The sequence below is a fragment of the Dasypus novemcinctus genome, chromosome 1 (assembly GCF_030445035.2).
Source record: "Dasypus novemcinctus isolate mDasNov1 chromosome 1, mDasNov1.1.hap2, whole genome shotgun sequence".
Taxonomy (NCBI): Eukaryota; Metazoa; Chordata; class Mammalia; order Cingulata; family Dasypodidae; genus Dasypus; species Dasypus novemcinctus.
In genome coordinates this window covers 157,856,210-157,883,959 of record NC_080673.1, presented here as the reverse complement: position 1 = coordinate 157,883,959, position 27,750 = coordinate 157,856,210, and the positions used below count along the sequence as shown (strand labels likewise).

At 35.2% G+C, this 27,750-nt stretch overlaps 1 protein-coding gene across 1 annotated transcript; it reads right to left on the bottom strand.

The window, feature by feature from the left end:
- Positions 1-5,981: 5,981 nt before the first annotated feature.
- COMMD8 (COMM domain containing 8) lies at positions 5,982-27,111 on the bottom strand. Its single transcript, XM_004469753.3, has 5 exons — positions 26,963-27,111; positions 22,344-22,499; positions 14,180-14,332; positions 11,437-11,592; positions 5,982-10,593 (listed from the first exon to the last, which is right to left on the bottom strand). Exons 1-5 carry the CDS (start codon positions 27,026-27,028, stop codon positions 10,573-10,575), a joined length of 552 nt encoding a protein of 183 aa, XP_004469810.2. The 5' UTR covers positions 27,029-27,111; the 3' UTR covers positions 5,982-10,572.
- Between the last annotated feature and the right edge of the window lie 639 nt (positions 27,112-27,750).

The following is a 27,750-nucleotide window of genomic DNA, read 5'->3' as shown; positions in this document are numbered from 1 at the left end:
ACTTGAGGACATGGACTCTCAGCAAGACAAATAAGTTCACCAAATAAGTGATGGAGCCAGATATCTAATTCCAAAGCTCACACTCTTCCTTAAGCTTGAAAATTAAACTTTCCACCTTCTTTGTTAATTACTAGCACCTATTGATTAAAAAATAAAATGATCTAAAATACTATCACCAATTAAGTAAGATAGCTCCAGTGTTACAAACCCATACTTGGGTTTACTGGAAGCCTATAGAGAAAAGGCATCAATCCTTTGTCTAAGCTCAGGATTTCTTAAAAGAAAAAGCAGGTATTTATCACATATCTTAAACAGAAAATATTGGTGGCTCTGTCATGATATAACAGTCTCAACACAGCTTTAGCTAGAGAAGCTAATACACAAAGAAAATAACATTTTTAACAGAAACTAGCTTTATTAGAAGACAAATACACTCCAATCCTAAGTAGATATAACCTTATCTATTTCAGTTATCATAAGGATATGTGACATTGCTACCACTGAAAAACATTGGGGTTTGCAAGACTAGCCATCACAAAATTGGAAAGCTTTGGCTAGACAGACCATAGGTCAGAGTCTATCTGTGGAATTCAACCCAGCAGTTACATACTCTGTAACTACATGGGGAGATTTCCCTCTCAAGTGAGTTTATTTTGAACCTGTTGTCTTGAAGAATTTTAAATACTTTTTGGATACTGTCTTAAAATAACCATGGACAGGGAAAACCCTGCTAAGTAATCACAGCTCTGTTTCTTGCACTTAATTCTAAGATACAATCTTATAACATAATTACAGGATAACAGAGACATTTTATTCTATCTTCCTACATATTTTTAATGACTTTTAAGAATTGGCATACTTCTTCAACTTTATAATTTCCTGCTCACAACATTTCCCAGGCAGTCAGTTCACATAAGAGTAAGAACAAGAAATGGACAACAATTTTCTGTTTAACTTAAAATTCTAGTGGAGTAGGTGTAGCTAGATGGTTGAACATCTGCTTCACAAGTACGAGCCCCCAGGTTCAATCCCCGGTAACTCCTTTTTAAAAAAAGCGGGTGGAGCTCAGTGGTTAAGCACTGTATGAGGTCCCAGGTTTATTTCCCAGTATGGTACTTCCTTAAAAAAATAAATTCTACTGGAGGGGATTTCCACTTCCAATCAAAATGAATTAGCAAGTATTGAATTTATCCTTTAATCTAAACCATAAAAAGCAGCCTTACCATCCCTCAACCCCAAATACGGGACATCAAGCAAAGAAGTAGCATGATCCTGGAGTGATAGGAAACAAAGTGAGGCCTGCAGTTGCCTCAGCTTACTGCCTTGAGAGAGTTTCCAGGCAATGTGTAGGCACAGGAACCCAGATGGAGCCTGGCAGACTCCTGAGTTGAAGAAATGAGTTGAGAGACCAGGGAGACTAAGGCAATTAGAAGTGGACATGGAAGAACACACAGCAAAAGGACATAGAGAGCAGACAACTGGGAGCGGGGAGGGGGGGGGGGCGGGAAGGGGAGAGAAATAAATAAAAAATAAACCTTACAAAAAAAAAAAGCTATGGATAAATAAGCTTAACACGAAGGATTGGACTGTGATAATCTCCAATGCTAACTTCCTTGCCTGGCCTAACCCCCAGCCCAACAGTCAGGTTTATGAACCCCTTGCAATGAGGGAGAATTTGCATCAGATGAACCCAGGGACATCTCACCAAAGGAAAAGATGAAGTTTACACAGGGCATAGAAGTGTGGAAATTAGGTAAGAGTTAGATAAAGTGGTGCTTTGATAGGCTCAAAGCAAAGCAAGACTGTGAGTAAACGCGGATCAACATCAAGTCTGGACTAGCAGGTGGACCCTGGGACCCGTTACCTTAGAAATTGCAACTTTAAGATAGATATGGAATATTGTCTTCAGAAACCCTTCTCCAAAGCTCTGAACTGGGTTGGAATTCAAGGCTTCTCCTTATCTTAGATCCTCCAGGCAAGAGTGGGAATTTTTATTCTTAACTACTATAATTTCAAATACTAATTTCTGATACTATATGATTTTAGAGAACGGAGTTTCTCAGTGAGTAAGAAAGCAAAAGTCACTTAAAGAAGAGGGTTGTCCTGACTCTTTACAGATGCAGCATGACCTTGGGAGAAATACTGTTTACTGTTAACTTTGTAGCTGGCTTTATGTGTACCTGTGAGTCCAGTCTGATGAGTGACAGGATAGATTTTTGCTTACGTCTGTAATCTTATTTTCTTCACCAGGTTTCTTCACCATATTTACAGCCTATCATTTTTACTTCAAATTTCAGAGCGAGACAGAGCTTTCCCTTCCTAAAAGTAATTATTCATATACATTGTGAATTCCTTCCAAATTCAGTCAACCCCTGGATCCCATCTTTGATTTCTCCATTTTCTCAGTCTCTCCAAAGGAAAAAACAAAACAAAACAAATATGCTTATTGTCCCCCATCCTGAAAACAAAACAAACACCTAACACCTTCACTGGTCTTTGTTGACAGTGTTCTTGCTACCAGTGGTGAAGCTGATTGGAAGGGAATGTGTCCACCTGGATGGTCGCTGCCCCACCTGAAGGGAGCAGTGGTGACACCACTCTCTCCATGGGAGAATATGGCCCTAACACTATCAAGTCTTCCTATTTTCAAGAAAAATCACAATCTAGATGTTGTGAAAAATCCTAATTATTAAATTTCTCATTTATGCAAGGATAATTTAAATAATATATGAGCTAAGTAAAATATGCCTGTAGACTGGATATAGTAGATGGGCCATCAGCTTTCAGCCATTGCAGCAGGACTTCTTGAAGGCTCTGTCTTCAGCCATCTACTCTTCTCTGTGAGTTTACTTCTTCAATAATTGCTGAATTTATCTCAATCCCATTTTACCTATGTGAACATTTCTATCTCTAGTTGTCTGGAGGCCTCCTTGTCTAGGATGCTCGACCATAACCTCAAATTTAACACTCCAGAAATGAAATTAATTATCCTCTGCTCCCTGCCAATACTTAATTCCACTATTCAGCACTCAAGCTTTGATGATGAGTATCATCATTTTCCATACTCCTAGGCTAGAAAAGTTGTAGTATCTGTAACTTCATTTATTTCATCCCCTATATATCCAGAAGAGAAGCATGGTAGCATTTATCAAGTTCCTCAACTTTTACTCCACCATTCCCCTTTATTCCCCGGAAGAATATATATACTCAGGATATATGAAGAATGATTGACTCAGAGCAATGATTTTCAAACTCTACTCCATGGATCCCTAGAGACTCCAAAGAAGTGAGTCAGGAGACTTCATGGATGTGAGGAAGTTAAGGAGGTGGGTGGAAGGGCCGAGGAGTGAAATTCTAGGGCCCTCTGCTGCTCATGGTATTGGCCAACTTCTGTTGCCTTTCAATTCTTGCCTCTTCTTTACCCCTTCCCAATGGATTCTGGAAATGCAGGCTTTATGAAAACAAATGCCAAAAAGGGAAGTGTCTACAAGAGTCTTCTGTTTCAGACCTGAAATACACACTTCTAGGCAAGGGAGAACAAAAATCTTGAGTGTCATCACAGACCCAAGGACGAGAAATATGCTATGTGAAAAGCATGTATACTTACAAAAATTATTTTGTCACACTAGTAAGGAATAGTGGAATCAGACAAAAACTGTTTAAGAAATATTTTGATGGATTAAAAAACTGTTAATCCCAGTTTTCCTTCAAAATATAAAAGTCTACCATTATTCAGCATTAGCAGTGAAACAGTGGGTTTCTGGGAGAGTACAGTTCGAGACTCATTAACATAACTTTTTTTTTTTTCAAAGATGTGAATGGTTCTTTTCACCTGCAGAGATTTAGAACATGAAATCTCTGCTATGGAAGTTAGAGTCTCCAAAGATGGTCCTTCCAATGGATCAGGCTTACCTGGATTCACACCTTTGTGTAGTCCATCTCTAATCTGGCCTGGCCCTGTGATTCATTTGTAACCAGTAAATGTGGTGGAAGTGTGATACTGCATGATACCCAAGTCTAGGTGAAAAGAAGCCTTACAGCATCCATCTTTACTCTTGAACTATTCTTTCCAAGAACTCTGAACTGCCATATAAGAAAGCTAACTACCCAGAGAGCACCATGCTGGAGAGGCCATACGTAGGCATTCCAGCCAACAGTCCCAGTGGACTCCAACCTTCTAGTCATTCCCACCTAGGCACTAGACATGTAAGTGGAGCCATCTTGAATTGTCCAGATCAGCACAACCACCAGTTGAATACCACTGAGTAATCTCAGCTGAGACACCCTGGAACAGAAGAATCACCCTGCTGAATCTTGCCCAAATTCCTTACCCATAAAATCCTGAGCTATATAAAATACTATTGTTTAAAATAAATAAATAAACCTTAAAAAAAATAAAAGCTATGGATAGCAAGCTTAAAAAGGAGATATCCCAATTAAAGAGACAGATTGTCATAGTGGATTAAAAAAAAAAAGACAAAACATCCCCTTCCTATAAGAAACATACTTTAAATACATAAAAGTAGGTTAAAAAAGTAAAAGGTAGAAAAATATATAACATGCTAATACTAGTCAAAAGAAAACTGGAGTAGTTACATTAATATCAGACAGAGTAGATTTCAGAGCAAAGAATATTGCCACAAATAAAGAAGATAATTTCATAATTATAGAATGGTCAATTAATCAAGAGGACATAATAATCCTAAATGTCATGACCTTAATAAAAGAGTTTCAAAAGTTCATGAAGGGAAAATTGTTATAACTCAAAAAAGAAACAGACAAATCCATGATTATAGTTGGAGACTTCAATAACCCTTTCTCCATACTTGACAAAATAGAAAAATCATCAAGGACAGAGTAGACTTGAACAACACTATCAACCAACTTGACCTAATTGAAATTTATAGAACATTCCATAACAGGAAAAGGTAGTCATCTCAACTACATATGAAACATTTCCCAACATAGACCATATGTTAGGCCTTAAAATAAACCTCAAAAATTTTAAAAAGTTTAAATTCATACAAAGTAAGTTCACTGAACACAGTGGAATAAAATTAGAAAAAAAGATAAATTTGGAAAATCTCCAAATATTTGGAAACTAAATAACATTCTTCTAAATAATTAAGGAGGAAATCCAATGGGAAAGTAGAAAGTACTTTAAACTTAATAAAAATAAAACACAAGTTATGAGAATTTGTGATCTGAAGGAATTTATAGCACTATATATTTGTTTTATAAAGTGCATATATTAGAAAAGAATATATCAAATAAAATTACTTCAACTTCCACCTTAATAAACTTAAAAAACAAAAACACACCCAAAACACAAAACAAAAGCAGAAGAAATGAAATAATAAAAATCAAAACAGAAATCAGTTAAGTAGAAACCAGAAAAACGATAGAGAAAATCAATGTTACCAAAAGATGATTCTTTGAGAAGATGAAAAACATTGGTAAACCTCTAGCCAATCCCATATATACACAAATACATATATATAAACACACACAAACACAAATTTATAGAGAAGTTTCATCACTATAAATTCAACAGCTATTTTAAAGTATAAAAATAATATTATGAACAACTTTATACCTATTTTTAACACTTAAATGAAAGGGACAAATTTCTTGAAAGAGACAAATTACCTAGTTCACTCCTGAATACTATGTCTATAAAATTACTTGAATTTTTAGTTAAAAACTTCCTATAATGAAAGCTCCAAACTCAGATAACTTCATTTATGAATTCAACCAAAGATTCAAGGAAGAAATAATACCACTTCTAAACACACTCTTCAAGAAAATTGAAGAGGAAGGAATACTTTCTGATTCATTCTATTAGGTCATTATTATCTTGATACCATAAAACAAAGGCATTACGAGAAAATAAAACCATATGCCAAATCCCTCATGAACAGATATGCAAATGTTCTGAACAACATTTTAGGAAATCAAATTCAACATATAAAATGACAATATAACATTACCAAGTAGAGTTTATTTGAAGGATGCAGTTGGTTTGACATCTGAAAAGCAACCAATATAATTCACCATAAAAGAAAAAAGAAAAACAACATAATTTCAATAGATGCAGAAAGAGCATCCAACAAAATCCTGCCAAAACTCTCAACACACTATGAATTAGGATACTTCTTCAACTTGATAAAGGGACACTAGAGAAAATTCACAGTTAACATCACACTTATGATGGTGGAAGACTGAATGCTGTCCCTAAGATCAGGAACAGAACAAGTATGTTAGTGTCATCATTTCCATGCAACACTGTACTGGAAGATTTAGGTAGTGAATTAGTCACACACATACAAAAGGAGAAGATGAAGAAGGAAGAGAGGGAAGAGGAAGAGGAAGAGGGAGGGCATCCAGATTGGAAAGGAAGGAGTAAAACTGTTTTCATTTGCAGATGACATGATTATGTAGGGAATCCACAGACATGTATGTAACCTGATGGAATATACAAACACACATACAAAAAAAAAAGCTATTAGAACAAATATGTGACCTTAGCAAAGTGGCAGGGTGTAAGATTAATATTCAAAATTTATTTTGTTTTTATGTATCAGCAGTGAATTGTCAGAAATTGAAATTGTAAAAATACCCACAGTCATATCAAAAATATTAGGGATGAATCTGATAAAAGATGTGAAAAAAACCTTTACACTAAAAACTACAAACACTGATCAGTGAAATTACAAGAAAATAACATAAATGGAGAGTTATATTTTGCTAATGGGTTCGAAGGCTCAATAGTTTTAAGATATCAATTCTCCCCAACTGATCTATAGATCTGATGTAATCCCAATCAAAATCCTAGCAAGTTTTGTAATAAAGCTGATACTAAAATTCATATGGAAATACAAAGGATCTAAAATAGCCAAAATAATTTTGAAAAGGAAGGATGAAGGTGAGGGTCCAACAGTACTAATTACAAGACTTATCAAAAAGCTACATTAATCAAGACAGTGTGATATGGACATCAAGATAAAAAAATAGATTTAAGAGAAAAAGACCCACACATATATGGATATATGTGTGGCAAAGGCACAAAAAAGCAATGTAGTAGAGAACAGGTAGCCTTTTCAATAGTGCTGGAAAACTGAATATCCATGTCAAAAGTGGGCTTTGATCCACACTTTGTACTTTATACAAAAATTAACTCAAAATAGAAAATAAGGCCCTGATCAAGAAAGTGGAATGAAAAGCCTCATGTTTCATTGCCCCCAGAAGCACTGAACAATTAGCAAGAACTGGAAGAAATATCTTTTTCAAAGATCCAGAAAATAGTTACAGGTTTAAAGTAACAGGGTGGGCTGCAAAGAGAGGAAAAGGCAACCTGAAAAGGATAGGGTCCCTGGTTCCCAGTGTGGCTCTCTGATCCTGGTTCCAGAGGGAGCAGAGTAATCCTCATGCACATAGTGGGAACATGCAGGTCTGAACCAGTCAGCCTGGTGGAGACCTGAGGGACTGAACCAGTATATTGACTGCAGGCATGCAGTCTGAGAACTTGCTCTGCTTGTAGTGAACAACTCAGAGTTTTACTACAGAATACCATGTGAGAACAGTCAAATGGTGAGTGCCTAGGGCAAGGTATGGCTAGCTGTAGTACATACAATGCAGTACCTGGGAACATGAGGAAACTGTTACCTTAAGGAAAAAGGGGCATCCATAACCATGTAAATGGGGGAATTTCAAGGGGCACACACGCATACTCAAGAAAAGCCGCATGCACAGAAAGGACCCCACACTTTAGCCTGGAGCTATACTCTAAACTCTTTGTATGGATAAGACCTGAAGAACAGCAGTTACACAGATCAACTGCAAAGACTGGGAAAGCCATCTTCTTTTCTCATTTTTAAAAAAAATTATGTTAGCTCCTGGCAAATATAACACTCTCATAATACTAGCCAGATAGCTTAAGTAACAGATGCCTCAGAGTATAAATACCAGTGATAACACATTAAAATAACAAAATGGACAGATTTCAACAAAAGATTACAAAATATACATAAAACAGGAAACAATAGTCCAGGCAAAGGAGAAGATTAAAGCATTAAAAACCATCAATGAGGAGGACCAGACCTGGGACATACCAGACAAAACTTCAGGGGAACAAAAAAAAGGTCCTAAAAATGCTCAAAAAAGCTAAAGGAAACCATGGAAAAAGAACTAAAGGAAAACAGGAAAATTATAGAATACAAAGAAAATACCAATTGAGAGATGGGAATCGTAAAAAGAAACCAAATAGATAAGACCATAGTAACAGAAATAAAAAATAACCTAAAGGGTTTCAACAGCAGATTGGGAGCTGGCAAAAGAATCAGTGAACTTGAAGATGAAACAATTGAAATCATTCAGTCTAAAGAGCAGAAAGAAAAAAATGAAGAAGAGTGAACAGAGATTGATATAAGCCAGGACTAACTTGCACTATCAGGAAGAAAGGAAATCTTCAAGAAAACACAAATCTGAACTGATAGTGGTATGACAAAGGCACAAGGGGTCAACTACAAGAGTTCCCAAAGACCAAAGCTGTATCAATTTAAGAAAAAAAAAAAACAACGCAACATTGCATTATAACCAAAAGTGTAAAATAAATATCAATTTGCCCATACTAATGTAGAAGAATATATTAATAAATAGGGAAGAAGTGACAAATCTGTGCAGAATAATTTTGAGTAATTTATGTAGATACTCTACTCTCAAGGCAGGGGAGCATAACTCCCTTCTCCTTTAATATGTGTGGTAAATAGTGACCTCCTTCTAAAGAGTACAGTATGGAAAGGGGGTGGGAGGAGTAATTTTACAGTGAAGAAACCTGAACACCACCACCTCAGCCAGGTGATCAAGGTCAATATCAACAGTCATAAATCATATAACACACACCCTTGAAATGTGATGAAAATGGTACATCTTCTGTAATATTCCTGCCCAAATCCTTAAAGCTAATCATGAGAAAAACATCAGGCAAATTCCAAAAGAGAAGCATCCTACAAAATATTTTGAAAGTAAGCCCCTCAAAAATTTCAAAGGCTATTGATATGTTTACTGTCTTGACTGTGGTGATGCTTATAAGGGAATATATGTCAAAACTTAAATTGCATACTTTAAATATATGCAGCTTACTGTATGTCAATTATACTTTTCTTAAAAACTGTTAAAATGCTAATTGAGTGATACTATTAGTCTAGGGCATGATGTTTTCTTTGTTAAAGAAGATAATGCATGGAAGACTAATAAGAGATCTCTAGCAATGTTATACAAAGTGCTGGTCCACAAATTATTTGTTACTGGTCCACAATGATACAAGGAATTTGTACCAGAAGGTAAATCAACTACTTTACTACATTCACTGTTTAGTTCAGCTGATTTTTTTTCCTAAAAAAAAAGCTTTCTCAATGAAGAAAGCAGTATAGTTAGGAACATTCTGACATCACTGACTTACAGAACACATGTTGAGAAGCACTGTTTAGATCACACCCAAATATTTATTAACCTCCCTAAGCCTATCCTTAACTATATGATAAGAAGAGTAGTAATTACTTTGGCTACCTCAAAGCACATTCAGATGCTCTAATTACCTAAAATGCTTATATACAGTAGGCACCACTTAATTACATTTTGATACTGAATTATGAATTCTTTCGAAAGAATAAAGCAATATACCAAAAAAGTATAACATTCTTTATTTGTTCAGAATGCTTGATTTTAAGGTTAATTGAAATTAAAAATGGTTTACTTTCCAATGAAGTTAACATCCAAAATTGTTAAATTCAGTATTAAGTTTATAATAAAAATGGGCCTATATATAGTCTTAGCTGATATTTGAACAGTAATATATACACCAAACAATGACATCTATTCTTTTTATCAGAACATATTCATTCAATCAGATACAGAACGAAAGAAGCAACATTATTTTAACTTTTTCCTGTGTACAAGATTTTCATTTCCAGAATTTACAAACAGAATTGTTCACACAAATTTAGAGTATTTTTCCCCTCTTCACGTCTAAAGCAGAGCTTTGTTCTCTCACAAATTTTGTATTTTATAATCTTTCCTTTGAAATATGAAAGATATGGGATATCCTGAGTTATGTATGCAGCTTATCAGTTCTTTAAAAAAATTATTTTTAAAAATACCACAAATTAATAATTACTATTTGTATACATGGCCTTGCTATTCACCTACCTCTTTAAGCAATATTCAAGTATATTTGTGCTTTATATGTTACATTACTTTAGAACATTTTTTGCTTTCAATGAAACTGTACATCTACAAAGATTTCTCAAATATTTAATAAATGAAGCAAAACAGTCATGAAAATATAAACTGCTACTATAGCTTTATCATCTTTACTTCATTTTTTATGCATTTCCTGTGAACCATACAATTTCCTGTTCTTTACAGAAGCTGATAAATTTTTATCTTTGTAATCTCATCACTGTTGCTTTCTCAGCTTAGCAAAATATGTTGCAGCTTTTCTGAACACACAGTATTCGCTCTGCATATCATTGTGGCAATGAAATCTGAGAGTGCTGGTATTCATCTTTCCAGTTATTTCAACTGCAGGACCACCTTTAAACACAAATTAGGAGAAAGTCAGGTTATAACAAAATGATGTTGATATATGCTAAATGAAACTGAATCTCTGGAAGAAGAGCATGGAAAACTAATAGTAAGCAAGTCCAATGCACAGTGACTGATGGCAAAGCCGATCAAATCTATGACTCAGAGTTTTTTAATGTTTATATGGGCTCTACCACACATTCCATCCATAGCCAAGCCAAACTGCAACCACCATTTGGTTACTAGGGCATAAGGACCTGTCATCAAAGCACCAGAACGGCTGAGCAACTGCACAATATATAGAGAGAAGGTAAAGAATATCAGACTTTATAAAGGGTAAAGGTGCCAAGAAGATTTGTTAGTGTCAAGAGAGGTTTGTAAGAATAACTGACTTTAATCAGTGAGACTAGGTAACTAGAAAATGCCAGGCATTAATAGTCACATGATTAAAAAAGCAATTTTCTAGTATTTGTCCACTTAAAATAAAACACACTTTTCTTCAGGATCACTGCTATTTTTTAATCATCAAAACAAATGAACTAATTTCACTGCTTCAAGGTAAAGATTTTATTTTTATCATTAATGAGCACTGAAGAAAAACATCCACTCTTAGAATAGCACTATTATTCTCTCAAAATAACTGCTTGATAAATTATGCTCAAAACTAAATAATGCAAAGTTACAAGTTATAATTAACTTACTATCTAAAACTGAAGATGCAACAAAATACTTTACTTGCTTGACATTAAACATCAAGAAAAGAAGACATATTAAAAAGTGTTTTTCTTATATTGCTTTAAAGGTATCAACATTTTAAAAATGTAAACCAGACTACAAAATTAAAACAAATACCTTATTAGCTGCTTCCAAGGAATTTATTAGATTCTGCAGCTCTTCTTTACTCATTTCAACAGAATATGGTTTGACTTCTCCATTTTCTTTCACATCTAGATGAAGGTTTAAAAGTGGCATTTGTAATGTAGCAATCTTGTCACTAGAAAGTGCAAGCTGTTTAAAATTAGGGAAATAGTAATTAATAAATAGCAAAAAGGTCAACAGTAAATATTCATCAAAGCTTAGTAACAACATTAAAAAAAAGAAAAGGAAAGAAAAGGAAAGGAAAAAACGTACTCCTGTTTGCTGTTAAATATATAGAAAGGTCAAAGAAATAAAGCAACTAAACCCATGCCAAACCAACACATATTTCTAAGACAGAAGAGAAAAGAGAGTAAACAAAAGAGAAGAAGTAGGGTAGGAAAGAGTCAACAGTGTAGTGGCAGAAGCAAGTATTTAGAGTAGACTTTTGCCTGGGAAGTATCCAATGGGACCAATGCAGCACGCATAAATAAACAAACAAACATTATGTGTGTATATATATATATGTATGTATGTATGTATGTATGTATATGTATGTATATTTGTGTGTGGGGGGGTTATATGTATTTCCACAGAATTCTTTAAGAAGGGTGAAGGTAAAGCTACCAAGAGAATAAAAAGTTCATGGTAAACTCTCAGAAATTAAGACAATTAATTCATAATAAGCTATCTACTAAACTGTTGATTATGTTATCAAGATACCATCTTTCATTATAGCCACTCAACAAAAATAACATATTTAACTCACTTCATACTTTCTGTCTCCAGAACAGTATCCTAAGGGAGATGTAAGAGCCAAATATTTATTATAATACTTTTTGAAAAAAGCTTTTTAGTTGCTTTGACAGATGGCAAAGGGAAACTCAAGTGTCTTGGAATCTGAGCAAAAAAAACCAAACCACAATAACTGAATCTCATTTGGAGCGCTATTGTTGTAGAATTTGAGAGAGGTTCAATTATTTGCGTATAGAAAGGCCAGGACTCAGGAATGATTTTGAGAAGGAAAAATAGTTTATTGACAGCCAGCTGGACTCAGGAGCTTTCTGTTTCAAACCTGAGCCCTGAACAAGAATTTTGAGTTCCTTTTATACAGAGAGGAAGGGTTAAATTGTTGTTTCAGTGCTCAATAGGCTTGAATTAGCATATATCTTCCACATCCTAGGTAAGCTTTTAGCATGGACCTTATACATTCTAGATAAGTTTTTGGCACATTTGGTTTGCATTTTCCCTGAAAGTTTATAGCGTTTGCATTGTTAAACTGTTTCCTGGGACTGGAGTCGTTGCCATGGTCACCAAGGGCAGGACTGTAGCTTCTCACCATCCCACACCCGCAAGTCAGGACAGACAGCTTAGGTTAAGGTTATTTTTGAAGAGACAAAGAGCCTCCCACCCATAGCCCACATCACTACCACTTGAAAAAAACTACTTGTGCAATAGAAAGGAACTCCTTCCCTAAAAACCAACTTCAAAGGATCCTGCTTGTGGTACACAAACAGGGAATCAAATTCTCACATATCTCCTCTATTGTCTCTCCAAAATACAGGACTCATAATGAGAACTGGAGTATCACTTTCAGGTTGTCTACATTATGCATACTTCTCATCCTCGATGTTTCCAATAAGCAGTTTCTCAGTTTATGCTTGAAAATCAACAACCATGAGAAATGTGCCACTTCTAGAAGGAGTTAAAAACATTTTTAAAATCCATGGTTGTTAAATAGTTCTCCCATCTCACTGCAAATGATATACCTCAGTCTTGTCCTAGCCTCTGGAGCCACACAGCATAATCTATTCCCCCATCCACATGACTTTTTAAAGATAACTGTCGTATTTCTACTAGGTTACCTCTTTTCCAGGTCTGTGGTCTCATGTCTTTCAAAGCACCTTCATGTATCATGATTTAAAGATCCTGATCAGTCTTAATTGGCTGGGTTGCAATTTGTTTATATATCTCTTTTAAGTTTGGCAGCCAGAACTAAAAAGATTATTTAAACTAACAAAACTAACTAAAAAAGGTTTAGTGGGTTAAAATTGCTTGAAATACTGCAATTCCATCAATAAAATAAGACTGAATCAACATACTGCTGACTCAAGCACATGTTGGTAAACCAAAACAACACTCACAAAATGCTGAAGAAGACTGGCCAAGGCCAGAACCACAAATACCTTCTTCCCAGTTAACATCTGTCTTTTAGTGTTTGTTTATTCAGTTATGAATCCACATGTGTTATTTTCCCAACCTATCCGCAAAGACAATGTTAGGCATTTTATGCAGGACCATGATGAAATCAAGAAATACAATGTATTTGTTTTCTCCTCTTCTATTGATCTAGGTACCTATAAATCATGGAAAGTCGGCCTTAATGGATTCTACTTGCTCATGATTCCATTTTCAAATGGTTTTACAACTTTTATGCCCAAGTTAATGTAAAAGAGGTAATTTGTATCTTTGATATTTCCTTGGGATAATGTATTCTCAAAATAAAAAAAAAAAAAAAACTTAGATGATTATTAAAAAGAATACATAGTTCTATCAAAAAAAGTGAAAAAGCATACATACTCATAAAATGTTCTTCCATGGACTGTAACAAATGTACCACACTAATGCAAGAGTTTACTAACAGGGAGGTATAAAAGTACTCTGTATTTTATGCATGATTTTTCTGTAAACCCACAAACTTCTCTAATAAAAAAAAAAATGTATATTCAAATATTCTCACCTTTAACTGCCAATCAAAATCCTGCAACTGTGCGGAGGAAATATCAACTATTTCTCCTAGCAGAGTCTGCTTGATTTCATCTTTCCTACTTTTCAAGCATTTCAAGATAGCTTCTTGATGAAATGAATTCAACCGATTCAACTGCTGAAATAGCTAAGAAAATAAAAATAAATGGTAAGAAAATAAGCAAAAGAAACTTTCTGTTTAAAATAGAAATATATATTACCACTCTCCATTCACACACTCCTTAAAATGGTAGTAAAAAGAGGAAAAAAAGAAATGCTTCTGTAACTATGTAGAGAATAAGATAAGAAGGTATAAACAGTAAACAAGAGATTTTAACAAATTTCTGGAAAGGAAAAGTAAAGAAAAGGACTGACTGATGAAGCAGCATAGAGGCCACAGTCATGGAATACATCCAGAGAGCACTAAAGCTGGGATAGCTATTTAAAATATCAGTAAATGTCCTTTAAGGCAAGAAGTATTACAATAAACAGAAAGGGATGTCAAAAGGACCATTCAACAGAAAGATGTAACAACTGTGAATGTGTTGTATACCCATAACAGCTTCAAAATATATCAAACAAAACTTGAAAGAACTGAAGGGACAAATGGAAAAAACTACATTTATAATTAAAGATGTTAACACACCTCTAAGTAAATGACAGGAGAAAAATTCAGTAAAGATATAGAATTGAAAAACAACATCATTCTACTTATACTAATCAAAATATAAAGCATTACAATCAACTATTGAATACACATTATTTTCAAATACAACATTCACCAAAATAGACAATTCACCAAAATGGACCATACTTTCTCCATGGAGCAAGACCCAACAGATTTCAAAGGCCTGAAATCATACTTTTTATATTTTTTGGCCACTGCAGAATTATATCAAACTAGATAACAAAAAGCATTTCAAAATATTTGAAAATTAACCAAAACTGTACTAAAGAAAGGAAGAAAACGATGCATAAACTCTTCCAGAGTAAAGGAAAATTTTTAAAAATATTCCCAATTCATTAAATGAGCTCAGAATAAAACTTGACACCCTGAAAAGGGCATAGTAAAGGAAATTTACAGGCCAATATCACTCAAATATAGATGCAAAAAATCATAAATAAAATATTGGCAAATCAAATCAAGAGATGCATACAAAAGATAATACGTCATGACCAAGTGGGGTTTATTCTGGCAGCAAAAGGCTAGTTTACCATTTAAGCATCAACGTATGCCACTATATTAATGAAATAAAGGAGAAAAAATAATGAATTCAGAAAAAAGTTTGATAAAACTTCAATACCCATGGTAAAAAAAATTCTCAGCAAAGCAGAAACCAAATTGAGAGTTCAGAAATCAACTCTCACATCTATGACCAACTAATTTTTGACAAGGGTGCCAATCCACTCAATTGGGAAAGAAAAGTCTCTTCAACTAATGGTACTGGGAAAATTGGATGTCCACAGGTAAAAGAATGAAGGTAGGTCCCTACCGCATACAACATACAAAAAAATCAACTCAAAATGGATCTGAGTCATAAATATAAGAACCAAAATTATAAAATTCCTTTAAGAAAACACAGGAAAGCATCTTCAAGACCTCGGTTTAGGCATTGGTTTCCTAGACTTTATACCCAAAGAACAAGCAACAAAAGAAAAAACAGATATTATATATGGAACCTCATCAGAATTAAAAACATTTGTGCATCAAAGGATTTCATCATGAAAGTAAAAAGACAACATACGAAATGGGAGCATATTTCAAAACCAAATATTAATATTCAGAATATAGAAAAAAATAATCCTACAATTCAACAAAATGATAACCCAATTTAAAAATGGGAAAGACATGAGTAAAATATTTCTCCAAACAGACAGAAATGGCCAAAAAGCACATGAAAAGATGATCAACATCATTATCCATTAGGGAAATGCAAATCAAAACCACAATGAAATGCCATTTCACATCCACCAGAATGTCTACTATTTAAAAAGCAGATAAGTGTTGGAGAGGATGTGGATAAAGAGGAATACTCATTCACTGCTGGTGCAAATGTCAAATGGTATAGCCACTGTGGAAGACAGTTTGGATTTTCCTCAGAAAGTTAATTACTGTATGATCCAGCAATCCCACTTCTAGGTATATATCCGAAAGTATTGAAAGCAGGGGTTTAAAGAGATATTTGCATACCAATGTTCATAATGGCATTATTCACATTTGTCAAGAGATGGAAACAATCCAAGTGCCCGTCAACCAATGAATGGATAAAGAAAATGTGATATATTCATAAATAGAATATTATTCAGCTGTAAAAAAGAACAAAATTCTGATATATGTGTCAAAATGGATGAACCTTGAATATATTTTAATTATATATATATATATGTTGAGTGAAATAAGCCATAAAGAAAAGGACAAATATTGTATCCTATCACTGATATGAAATAATTAGAATATGCAATTTCATGGAGTCAGACACTAGAATATAGGTTATGAAGAACTGGAGTGGGAAAAGGGAATGGAAAGTTAAAGCTTAACTACTGAATTTCTAGTGATAGAAACATTTCAGTAATAGTGTGAAGGTAGTACAACACTGCAAATGTAATTAACAGCACTGAATTACATATTTGAATGTGGTTTAAAGAGAAATTTTAGGTTATATATATGTTACTAGAATAAAAATTAAAAGAAAAAAAAATAACATAGGACAGTACAACATAAACAGGGAACCCTAATGTAAACCATAGACCATAGTTACTACATTATATTATTTGAACAAATGTACCACAGTAATGCAAGGTGCTAATAAAAGAAGTCACACAATAGAAGATATTTTAAGCACACATATCTAATAAGAAACTCATATCCAGAATACAAGAATTCCTCCAAGTCAATATGACAAATATAACTTCCTTTTTTGGAAAAAATGGGCAACTTATATAAATATTCCAAATGATTTCTGACAAAGGTGCAAAAGCAATTCAGTGGAAGAAGGACAGCCTTTTCAACAAATGGTTCTTAGAGCAATTGACATCTATAGGCAAAAAAAAAATAAAAAAGTACCTCAAAGTAAACCTCACACATTATATAAAAATTAACTCAGAATGGATCACAGACTTAAATATGAAATATAAAACTCTAAATCTTTTAGAATAATTCATGACAGAAAATCTTTGGAATTTAGGGCTAGGAGAAGAGTTCTTAAACTTGATACCAAAAGCATCATCTACAAAAAGAAAATTTGATAAACTGGATCTCATCAAAATTAAAAACATTTTTGTGAAAGACACTGTTAAGAGGACAAGAAGACAGGCCACAGACTGGGAGAAAATATTTGCAAACCATATAACAACAAAGACTTCCCCTAGAATATATAAAGAACTCTAAAAACTCAACTGTTAAAACAAAAACAAGCAAAAACCCAAGCAATCTAATTATAAAATTGGCAAAAGACACCAAGAGACATTTCACTGAGATGGAAAATAAACATATGAAAAAATGCTCAACACATTAGCTATTATATTAGGAAAACTTACTTGAAAACTATAATGAGATTAAAACTATTAGAGCAGCCAAAATAAAAAACCATGATAACACCAAATGCTGGTAAGGATGCAGAAAACTGGATCACCCATACACTGATGGTGGGAATTCAAATGGTATAGCTACTCTGGAAAATAATTTGGCAGTTACTTTTAACACTATACATGCACTTACTATACAACTCAGTAATTTTATTCTTGGTTATTTATTGCAGAGAAATGAAAACTTACATTCTCAAAAAAACCTGTACAGAAATGTTCACAGCAGGATTATTCATAATAAGCAAAATCTGTAAACAATCCAAATGCCCTTCAATGGATAAATCCATGGAATACTAAAAAAAAAAAAGGAACAAACTATTGATATATGCAACAACTTGGATTGGGTCTCAAGGGAGGGAAAAAAGCCTATCTAAAAGGCATAGTATGGTTCCATTTATAGAACATTCTTGAAATGACAAAATTACAGAGAGGGAGAACAGATTAGTGGTTGTCAGAGGTTAGGAATGGGGGATGGAGAAGGTTTATAAAAGGAAGCAGGAGGGATCTTTGGTGATGAAACTATTCAGTATCCTGACAGTGGTATTAATGACAATTTCTTGGTTGTCTTACAGTACTTATGCAAGATGTTACCAAGTGGTAAAGGGTACACATGATCTCTGTATTATTTCTTCCAAATGCATGTGAACCTACAATTCTATCTTAATTTAAAAATTAAATTTTAAACAAAGGGGTGCAAAAGACCTATATAGGTACATAAAAAAGGATATCCAAAAGGGAAAAAAGTATGAAAAGGTACTTAATATCGTTACTCACCAGAGAAATGAGAATTTAAACCACACGTAATTGCTTTACACACTTACAGAATGGCTAAAATTAAAAGGACTGGCAATACCATGTGTTAACAAGGATACAGAGAACTAGAACTCTCATATGTTGCTGGCAGAATGTAAACTGGTACAACCATTTTGGAAAAATACTTGGCAGTACTTATAAAAGGTGGTACTTTTAAACCCCATGTCATAGCAAGTCTACTCTTGTGGATACAACCAACAGAAATCTGTGCTGATATCCACAAGAAAACATCTACAAGTATGTTCTTAACAGCTTTAGTTACAATAACTAAAGCCTGGAGACAAGCCGAATATCTATCCATAGTAGAAGAGATAGAAAAATTATTTAACACTACACAGTAATAAAAGGAAAGAATCATAGATCAGTCTCACTGATATGATGTTAACTGAATTAAATCAGATCTATTATATCTCAAAATATTTGTTTTACATATACTTTTTCTGAAGAAGCCACTTCTGGTTGTGCTTCATACCAAAATGAAGGAACAAACAAGAAAGTGAAAGTCATGGGATATAGGAAGAAAGAGATCCAAAAAAAGAGAGGTGAAGGGAATCCCCAGAATGATGGTAAGGGGAGATCCCAGGATTACAGCAGTGTATCAGATATAAAGAATTATTATTCCAGTTGAAGCAGATCAGAAGGTTCAGAGGGAAGAAAATGAAATCTCATCTAATGCTTCTCAACATTTAAGAAAGCAAACTTTAAAAATGGGTGAAAATTTTGGAATTGAATAAAGAACAAGGACAAATAAAACTAAGCAGACAATTATTAATTTTAGGGAAACAAAAAGTTGTGCAGAAATGGAAAAAATAATCATAATTTTCTATATGACTGTTAAACATCACATTCTCACAATCATTTAAATGAGCTCAATAAATATAATTGCATCATGATTTTTGTTAGATCTATATTAGAAAAACAGGAACATGGGAAGTGGGGGCAGGAAAGCAAAGGGAGCTTTACATACTCATATTCCATTATTGAAAGTCAAAAGATAAAAACTAAAAGAAAAAACAAGCAGCGGCACTACAAGAAGTTATATAGAGATGTGGCGATAAAGACTGAAATAATCAGCTAAGAAATAGGACAGTGGTTATTTCTGAAGTAGGAAAAATGTAGGGACATAAGTGTGGAACTGTTGTTTTGGATAATAATCTCACAGAATTAATTATGATGCTTACATAACTTTGATAAAAAAATCAAACCTCCACAAAAAAAATCTAAAGAGAAAAAAAATCAAGAGATTATGCGGATATGCTGAACACAAGATCCAAATTGAAAAATAAATTTCATTCCAGCAACCACTAGGAAAAGTAATTATTGAAGACATACTATTTAAAAAGCCACAAAAACTCAAAAAAAAAAAAAAAAAAGATGTGTATGACCTCGGTAATGTGGAAAAATGTTAAAAACATTTTAAAAGAAACATAAATAATTGGTGAAAAATACTATGTCCGTCAAAAAGACTTAAAAACAAATGGTAATTGTCCCAAAATCAAACCATCAATCCAATGCAGTGCCAAACAGAACTCCAATGGGATTTTTTTAAGGAAATTAAAAGCATCCAGGCCTCCTGTGTCACCTCACTTTCCTGGAGAGGTCTTCCCTCCATATCCCTAGCTCAACACTCTCTATACAAAAACTGAAGTTTAGCAAAAATAATCTTGAAAACAGGATGAGGGAGAGAGAAAATTTATACCTACTATAAAGCACAGCAATAAAAGAGTCTCACATTGATAGACAAAGAGTCAGAAGAACAAAACCCAAAGCTGTGGTAGACTGGTGGCATTAATAGCCCAATTTTTTAACTTTCCTATATCCACATCTTTTGACATTACCCTTACCCAATGCTGGGCTTGGCTTTGTGACTTGCTGTGGCCAATCAGACAGCAGCAAACATGACATAAGCAAAAGCTTGAAAGCGCTTAAGCGCTTGCTCTCTTAATCTCCTGGCCACTGCCATGAAATCAAGTTAGGCTAGCAGAAGAGATTATGTGGAGAAGGCTGCATTATCCCAGTTGAGGCCATCCCTAAGGCAGCCTGCCTCCAGCAGATCTGTCATGGGCTTAAGATGAGAAAATCTAGGCAAGATCAGAACTGCTCAATCAACCCATAAATATGTGAAAAATAATGACTGTTTTTTTTTAATCCAGTAAATTTGGTGGGTTGTTATACATTAATAGCTAACTGATACAAGAACCTAGACACAGACCAACAAATTCTTGAGAGTTTGATATATGACAGAAGTAACATTTTATATCAATGGGAAAAGATTCAAATATTTTTTATAATAGTGCTGAAACAACTGGCTAGCTATATGGCAAAAGATAAGATTAGATCCCATCCTCATACTATACATAAAAGCAAATCCCAGATGAATTAAAAATCTACATGTGGGAACCAAAATTTTAAGATGTCTAGAAGAAAACATAATATATCATTCTTTATGACAACAAGATAAGAATTTCTTAAAGGAAAAAAGCAGAACACTGACAGATTGATAAAGCTGACTACATTAAAATTTAAAATGTCTATATCAAAGATGCCATAAACAATGGGAAAAGGTAAGTCACAGATTACAAAACAGGTATAGAACACATTTAACAAGGACTGGAACCCAGAATATATAGAAAAATCATATTTCAGTAAAAATAAACAACCCAATAAAAAAAGAATAGAAACAGGCAATCAGAGGAAGCTACCAAAATAGCTAATAAACATAATATCTAAGATACTCAGACTCACTGGTAACAAAGAAAACACAAATCAAGACAAGAGTAAAATATTTCAAATCCATGAGACTGGATAGAATTACTAAATCAGAGCACACTAAGTATTAGTGAGGTTTCATGGGGAAAAGAATTAGTCTATTTTAAGTAAGAATATCAGCTGGTTCATCCATTTAAAAAGCATTTTGCTAAAACCCAGTAAAATTAAAGATAAGGACATACGACGACCCTGCAATTTCATGTAAACATAGTACCCTAGAAAAGCTGTCCTTTATCTATTCAAGAAGATATACACAAGAATGTTTGTACCAATTGTAATAGTGAAAAAGAGATAATAAACTATCAGTAAGGGAACAGCTTATAAATCCAACTTAATTCCTGTAATAAAAGACTACAAGGGTTAAATTACGTGAAAAAGATCCAAACCTATTAAGGATAAATCCAAAATACACTGTTATATGAAAAAAACTATTTGAAAATGGATACATATATGTTACCATTTACAAGTTATGAATTTAAACACTCCCCAAATTGTATATATCATTTAAGATGAAAATATACATACAATAAAAAAGTATATAAAAGACACACACCAACTTCAAGAGAGTGGAGCTCTCTGGGGGTAGGGTAGGGGGTTGGAGTGGGGAAGAGAGTATTTAACTACATCTGTAATGTTTTATTTCTAAAAACAAACAAAAAAGCCTGAAATAGAAAAAGTAAAACATTTAGCAGTTATTTAATCATGGTAATGATTATATTACTATACTATATTGTTTTCTGTTTTCTTCTTTATGCTTTAAGTATTTCACAATTTTAAAAATAAAAAACTAAAAACAAAACTACAAAAACTCCTAACTTCCACAATCACATTTTTTATTTACACACAATATTACTGAGGTTTTTACTTACATAATATATATGTACTGATGATGGCCCTCATATTACACTATGTATAGTACAATTAAAAACCAATTTAATAAAAAATGTGAGCATGTGTTTATTGCAAGGGATAGATATTGGGAGTGAAGATACCTCTTCATCAGATAAATCTTTACCAACGACAGCTTTGAAAAATTTGGTTATATCTTCCAGAACATGAAGCCATTCTGTTGAATCCCAAACATTGTGGTAATCCTGGTGGACAGGATGAGCCCGGCCACAAATGCCATCAATTATTTTGTGAAGAAACTAGAGAGAAAAAGGAAATAAATGTGATTATAAGTAAGATTATTAAAAAAAGATTTATCTTCTTTGTAGCACACAAATGTTGTGAGAAGCTCACGTTATATACAACAGCAGCTCAGATCAAAATGTAATTATTTTTAAAGTTCTTATTCATTAAAGAGTAGAGTCCCACAAAAATCCCAGATTTTCTAATTATTGCTTACCCCCAAGAAGCAAAAATAACGTTATAGATACATTACTGTTTTCTTTAAAGGAATATGGCAAGTATAAAAGTTCCACCTCAAGATTCCTTAGAATAGTATTTTTACCAATGATCAAAGGATAGGACATTAAAAAAAAATGTCGCTATGAAGTGATAAAAAGGTGTTTATAGATTCAGTGACTCCCACGAAATCTGTCCAATTCAATCCATCTAAATTTAGACTAAGATCTTTTCTTGTAGATCAAAACCTTTATTGCCTTGTCTCCCTTTTCACAACAGTCATACTTGCTTCTTTTGACCTAAGAACCCCAGTACCTTACCTTTCTTTCCCTTTTTCACATTTCTTTCTTTCTACCTTACCATAATATCAGCAATAGAATCCTAACACATACAAATGGACATAGCGATTAAGATGATGGATTCTGGATCAAAAACTGGTTAGTTCAAATCCTAGTTCTACTACTTACTAGCTTTAGCAAGTTTTTTAAATGTTCTGTGCCTCAGTTTTTTTTCATATGTAAAAAGAGAATACCATCTACTTCTATAATGTTGTAAGGATTAAATGAAAATGAAATGCAAAGCACTTGGCACATGCCTGGCACGTAAATTGCTAGTCATTGTTTATTACCATTACTCTACTATTATTATTAATACTATTAATATTATACTACTACTACCACCACCATCCAGTTCTTCAACATATATTAGAAATGAGTACATATTATGCCAGGTACTGTTCTGGACAAATGATTAATACAGTTATCTTTCTCAGAGGAGCATCTTAAAAGAAGAGTCTTTGAACCCAAATAACTTGGAGATACTTTTAGGCAGCAAGTCTTCAATCTCTTTTCCCCTGAACCATACTCCACTTCATTTTAAGCAATAATTTCTGCCCTATCATATCCCACACAGAAGACCAGAGATAAGCAATTGGTGATCCCATTTTCAAACAGTTAAAAATTCCATTTTTAAAGTGCGTTATCCACTAACACATTAATTTTAAGTTCATACAAAATTCTCTAGATATATGCAAACTAATGTCATACTGGCCCAATGTTTTCTGGCAAGTCATAATTCTTAAAGTAAAACCTAGAACTCAAACAGAAAAATGAAAGTGCAAACTTTCTTGGAGTACAAATGGTTTCATTCACTTACAAACATTCAATGAGCACTTCATTGAGATTTTTTTTTTATCCCCACCCCTGCAAAATGGCTCCCTCATCTGTTTGCTTGTTGTGCATTTATTTTTTCTTTAGGAGGCACTGGGAACCAAACCTGGAACATCCCATGTGGGAGGTGGGCACTCAACAGCTTGAGCCACATCCACTCCCCACAGCAGTTATTACAGATAATGAAAATACAAAGAAAAAAATAATTATAATAGCTACCATTTATGGCCCTATGTACCAAGCACTGCTTTGATTCTCACTATAATCTTTTGAGGTTAAGTATTATTATTATTCCCATTTTACAAATGAAGACACAGAGGATAAATAAGATAAGGCAATGCCATAACAGTTTTAGTCTAATTGGAGAAAAGCAGACATTTAAATGAATGCAGTTTACAGTAAGAGATGATAAGATTATTAAAAGGTGCCAAAGAGCACAGTGACAAAGCAGGGCAAAGGGTAAGTCATAAAGATGTTAGTCCAGGCAAATGAGGAAGAAGAAGAGCACTTCCAGTCACAAGCACCCGCGTGTGCACAGGATCAAAGTGTAAAGTCATCTGGCTTATTTTCAGGATAGCAAGCAATCTGGGAAGGTTGTTATAATAGAACAAGGATAGAGAAGTGGGCAGGGGCCAAATCACAGAGGCCCTGAGTCCAATGCAAGAGAATCTAGGCTTTATCTTGGGCTCAAAAGGGAAGCAACATATTTACATTTGCATTATTTTTTCATCAGTTTGGCAACAGGTTGGAAGAGATGATGAAAGAAGAGGGAAAAAGGGGGAGAAGGAGACCATAGTCCCCAATCTTCAGTTTGTGTAAGCAAAAGATTAGGAGGAAAGGAGATAAAAGGACTGTGGAAAGGAAGAAGAGCCACAAATGACTCCTAGAATTTCAGGTTGAGTGACTGGGTAAGTGGTGGTTCCACAAACCAAAACAGGCTACAGGAGGAATAAGTTGTAAGGAAAGTCAACAAGCTCAGCCAAGATATACTTAAGTGGAGATACAAGTAGTTTATCAAAGCAGGAGCCTGATGCTCAGGAAAGAGTCTGGCTAGACCTAGAACCTTAGGAGTCATAAGCACGTATAGTAGTAAATGTTATGGGCATTATCTAAAAAAGAGGTAGCATGAAGAGAGGAAGGGCGATACAAAATTCAGGAAAAGAACTGAGATATACTCCAAATTTGCTGCTTACTGGCTTGATGCTCTCAGACAAGTTACTCAACTCCTCTGTCTACATCTCAATTTCCTGATTTGTAAAATGAGAGAAAAGAGTTAAGGTATTCTTTCTTGGTCCTGGCTGGGGAAGCACCATTAGTTTTCTTCTTTCTTCCCCACCATTCCTATGTAATTAGCACTTACACAAAGCTGCCTACCACATATCCTCTATCAAGTAATATAAGCTAAGCCCCTGCTCCCCAACCTTCACTCATTGTAAAGGGGAACAGAATGGGACCTTATACAAAACTCTGGATCCCAGAATTTGGGATCCAGATTACCTGCCCCAGTGATAAAGCTAAGTTTAGCATCTATTCATTCATTCCCTCCCTCAACAAACACTGATTAAGAACCCACCTTCAGAAGAGACACAAAGCTAAAGAACTGGGGATAGAAAACTAAGTAAAACAAAGTATCTACCCTGTACAGCTACCCTGTAGAGACTAGAGACAAGAAGACCAGTTAAAAAGCTATATATACAAGAAAGACTTCATGAGGTCTGAATTGTTAGGGGGTGGAGAAGGTGGGAGTAAGCATATTAACACATTAATTCCAATTACATGGTTGTCAGTAATGTAAAGTCTCTGAGGCAAACAGACCCACAACTCCCAGAGCTAATGCTGAAGCTTACTTTTGTATATACTGGTTTCTTTTAATCACTGGGTTTTCTTCCTTTCACAGTCCAGAAAATGTTATATACACTTACTGTCTCAACATTTCTCTCGACTTTCAAATCCACCAAAATTTTGCTGCTGCCAAAATACTTTAAATTCCTCTGGTATTAAATGTATACACACGGGCATACCTGACTCCAGCTAACCTCTCCAGCTTTTCTCTGGGTTTCTCACTCTAAATTCCAGCGTTAAAATACTACAGTCAGGCTCAAAGCCGCCAGGCCCTTCAATGTACCCGCTATTTCCGCTGCCTGTTAACCTCTTCTCTCCAAGCCTCCCCTCTAGCCAGCGTGGTCTCTATTCATCCTAGAAATCCAGATGTTCCTGTTCTGGAAAACTTTCTTTGCCCTTCAAAACTGTGCTGCTACCCTTTCACATACTCCTTACTGGATAATTCGGTTTGGTTTCCCTTTTAGAAAGCAAGCACCCAAGGCACAGGCAATATGGCCTCACTCATAGTTTTACCTTATACTACCACGGCTCTCAGCAATCTGTGGATTTCAATCACAAGCTGCCTAAACGAATTAATGAAAATGCTTTCTTCAGATCACAAGCCGTGGTCCGTCTTATCTTCAAGGTGTCAACGTGTATGTCAGCTCCTGGGGAAAGGTCATCCTGAACCACTCTAACCACACTGTTGTTTTGCTTCCTTCACAGGAAGTAAAAACTTTGTTTTCTGTTGTCCTCAAAGGGGCAGAGTCTGCTTCTGCCTAAATTACCACGGTACCCCCCCCCACCCCCCCCCCCCGCCCCAGCACCCAGCACCCAGCACAGTGCCTGGGGGTCCAGGAGACAATACAGAGGTATGCGTTGAATGAATGGATGACACGCAGCGAGAAGGCTGCAAACCTGGAAGCCCACCTCACAGGCTTTCAAAGAATACTTGTGGACTCCAGTCCCCAGCCCAGGGTCACTGGGTCCCGGGTCGCGCCGGGGAGCTGGTGCACCGCCCCCACCCAGGTGCGGGCGCGGCCTGGCGCACGTCTGGGCGCAAAGCCGAAGGGGAATTCCCAGCCTGGGTGCAGAGGCGGCGCCCCAAAAGCGGTCTCCTCAGCTTTTCAAGCGAGGCAGGCGGCTGGCTACTCAAAATCATGCCCTTCCCCCCTCTCTTTCCTAGGAGCCCCAGAGAGCGCACCTGCCCTGGCCCGCGCGCGGGAAAGCCGGGGAACTCCTCCGGCCCGCGCCGCCGCTCACGCCCTCCTCACCTGCAGACCCAGCTCGACCGGCAGCTTCTGCAGCCGCCACAGGGGCGTCCCCTCTTCCGGCTCCATCCCCAGCGCGGGGCGTGGTCATGTGACCAGGCCGGGTTCTCCTCAGCCCCTACAGCTCGCCCACGTGACGCAGGCGCTTGTGCGCTTGCGCAGAAACCATCGCTGGTTTCTTCTCTACCCGAAAATACTTAACGCTTGGAGGGGTGTTTTTACTTCGAAAGCAAGTTTGCAAATCAGTACATTTTGCTGCTTTGTTCAGAGTTCTGTTAATTTTTTCAGCACTCTTTGGAAAGTTTGATTCAGATGACCATATGGTTGGGCCGGGGGTCATCGGAGTTTTAGCTAATGTCTCTTGCTAAAGTGTCCTGTTCGCGAAGGTTTACTGTGCGCAAGGTTCTTCATATGGATTATCCTAAAAAGTAGGTACTATATTCACCCACATTTACAGATAATAAACATGATCAGAGAAGTCGCTTGGGTTGCCAGATTAAGCACACACACAAACAAAATATGGACGCAGAGTTAAATTTGGAATTTCTGGTAAACAATTTTTTTTAGCATAAATTATGTCTTATTTATTGCATAGGACATACACCAAAAACGTATTCTTTGGTAAATCTATTGATGGGTAGGGTCTATTTTAAGGGAAAATAAACTAAATTTTATATACTGTGGAATAATATGCATGGAATTAGGTCCTGACTTCTTGTCAAGCAACAACAGATCTCAAGAATAATTTGATTGTACCTTTGGAATTTGGATGTAATAAAATTTAACCTGTA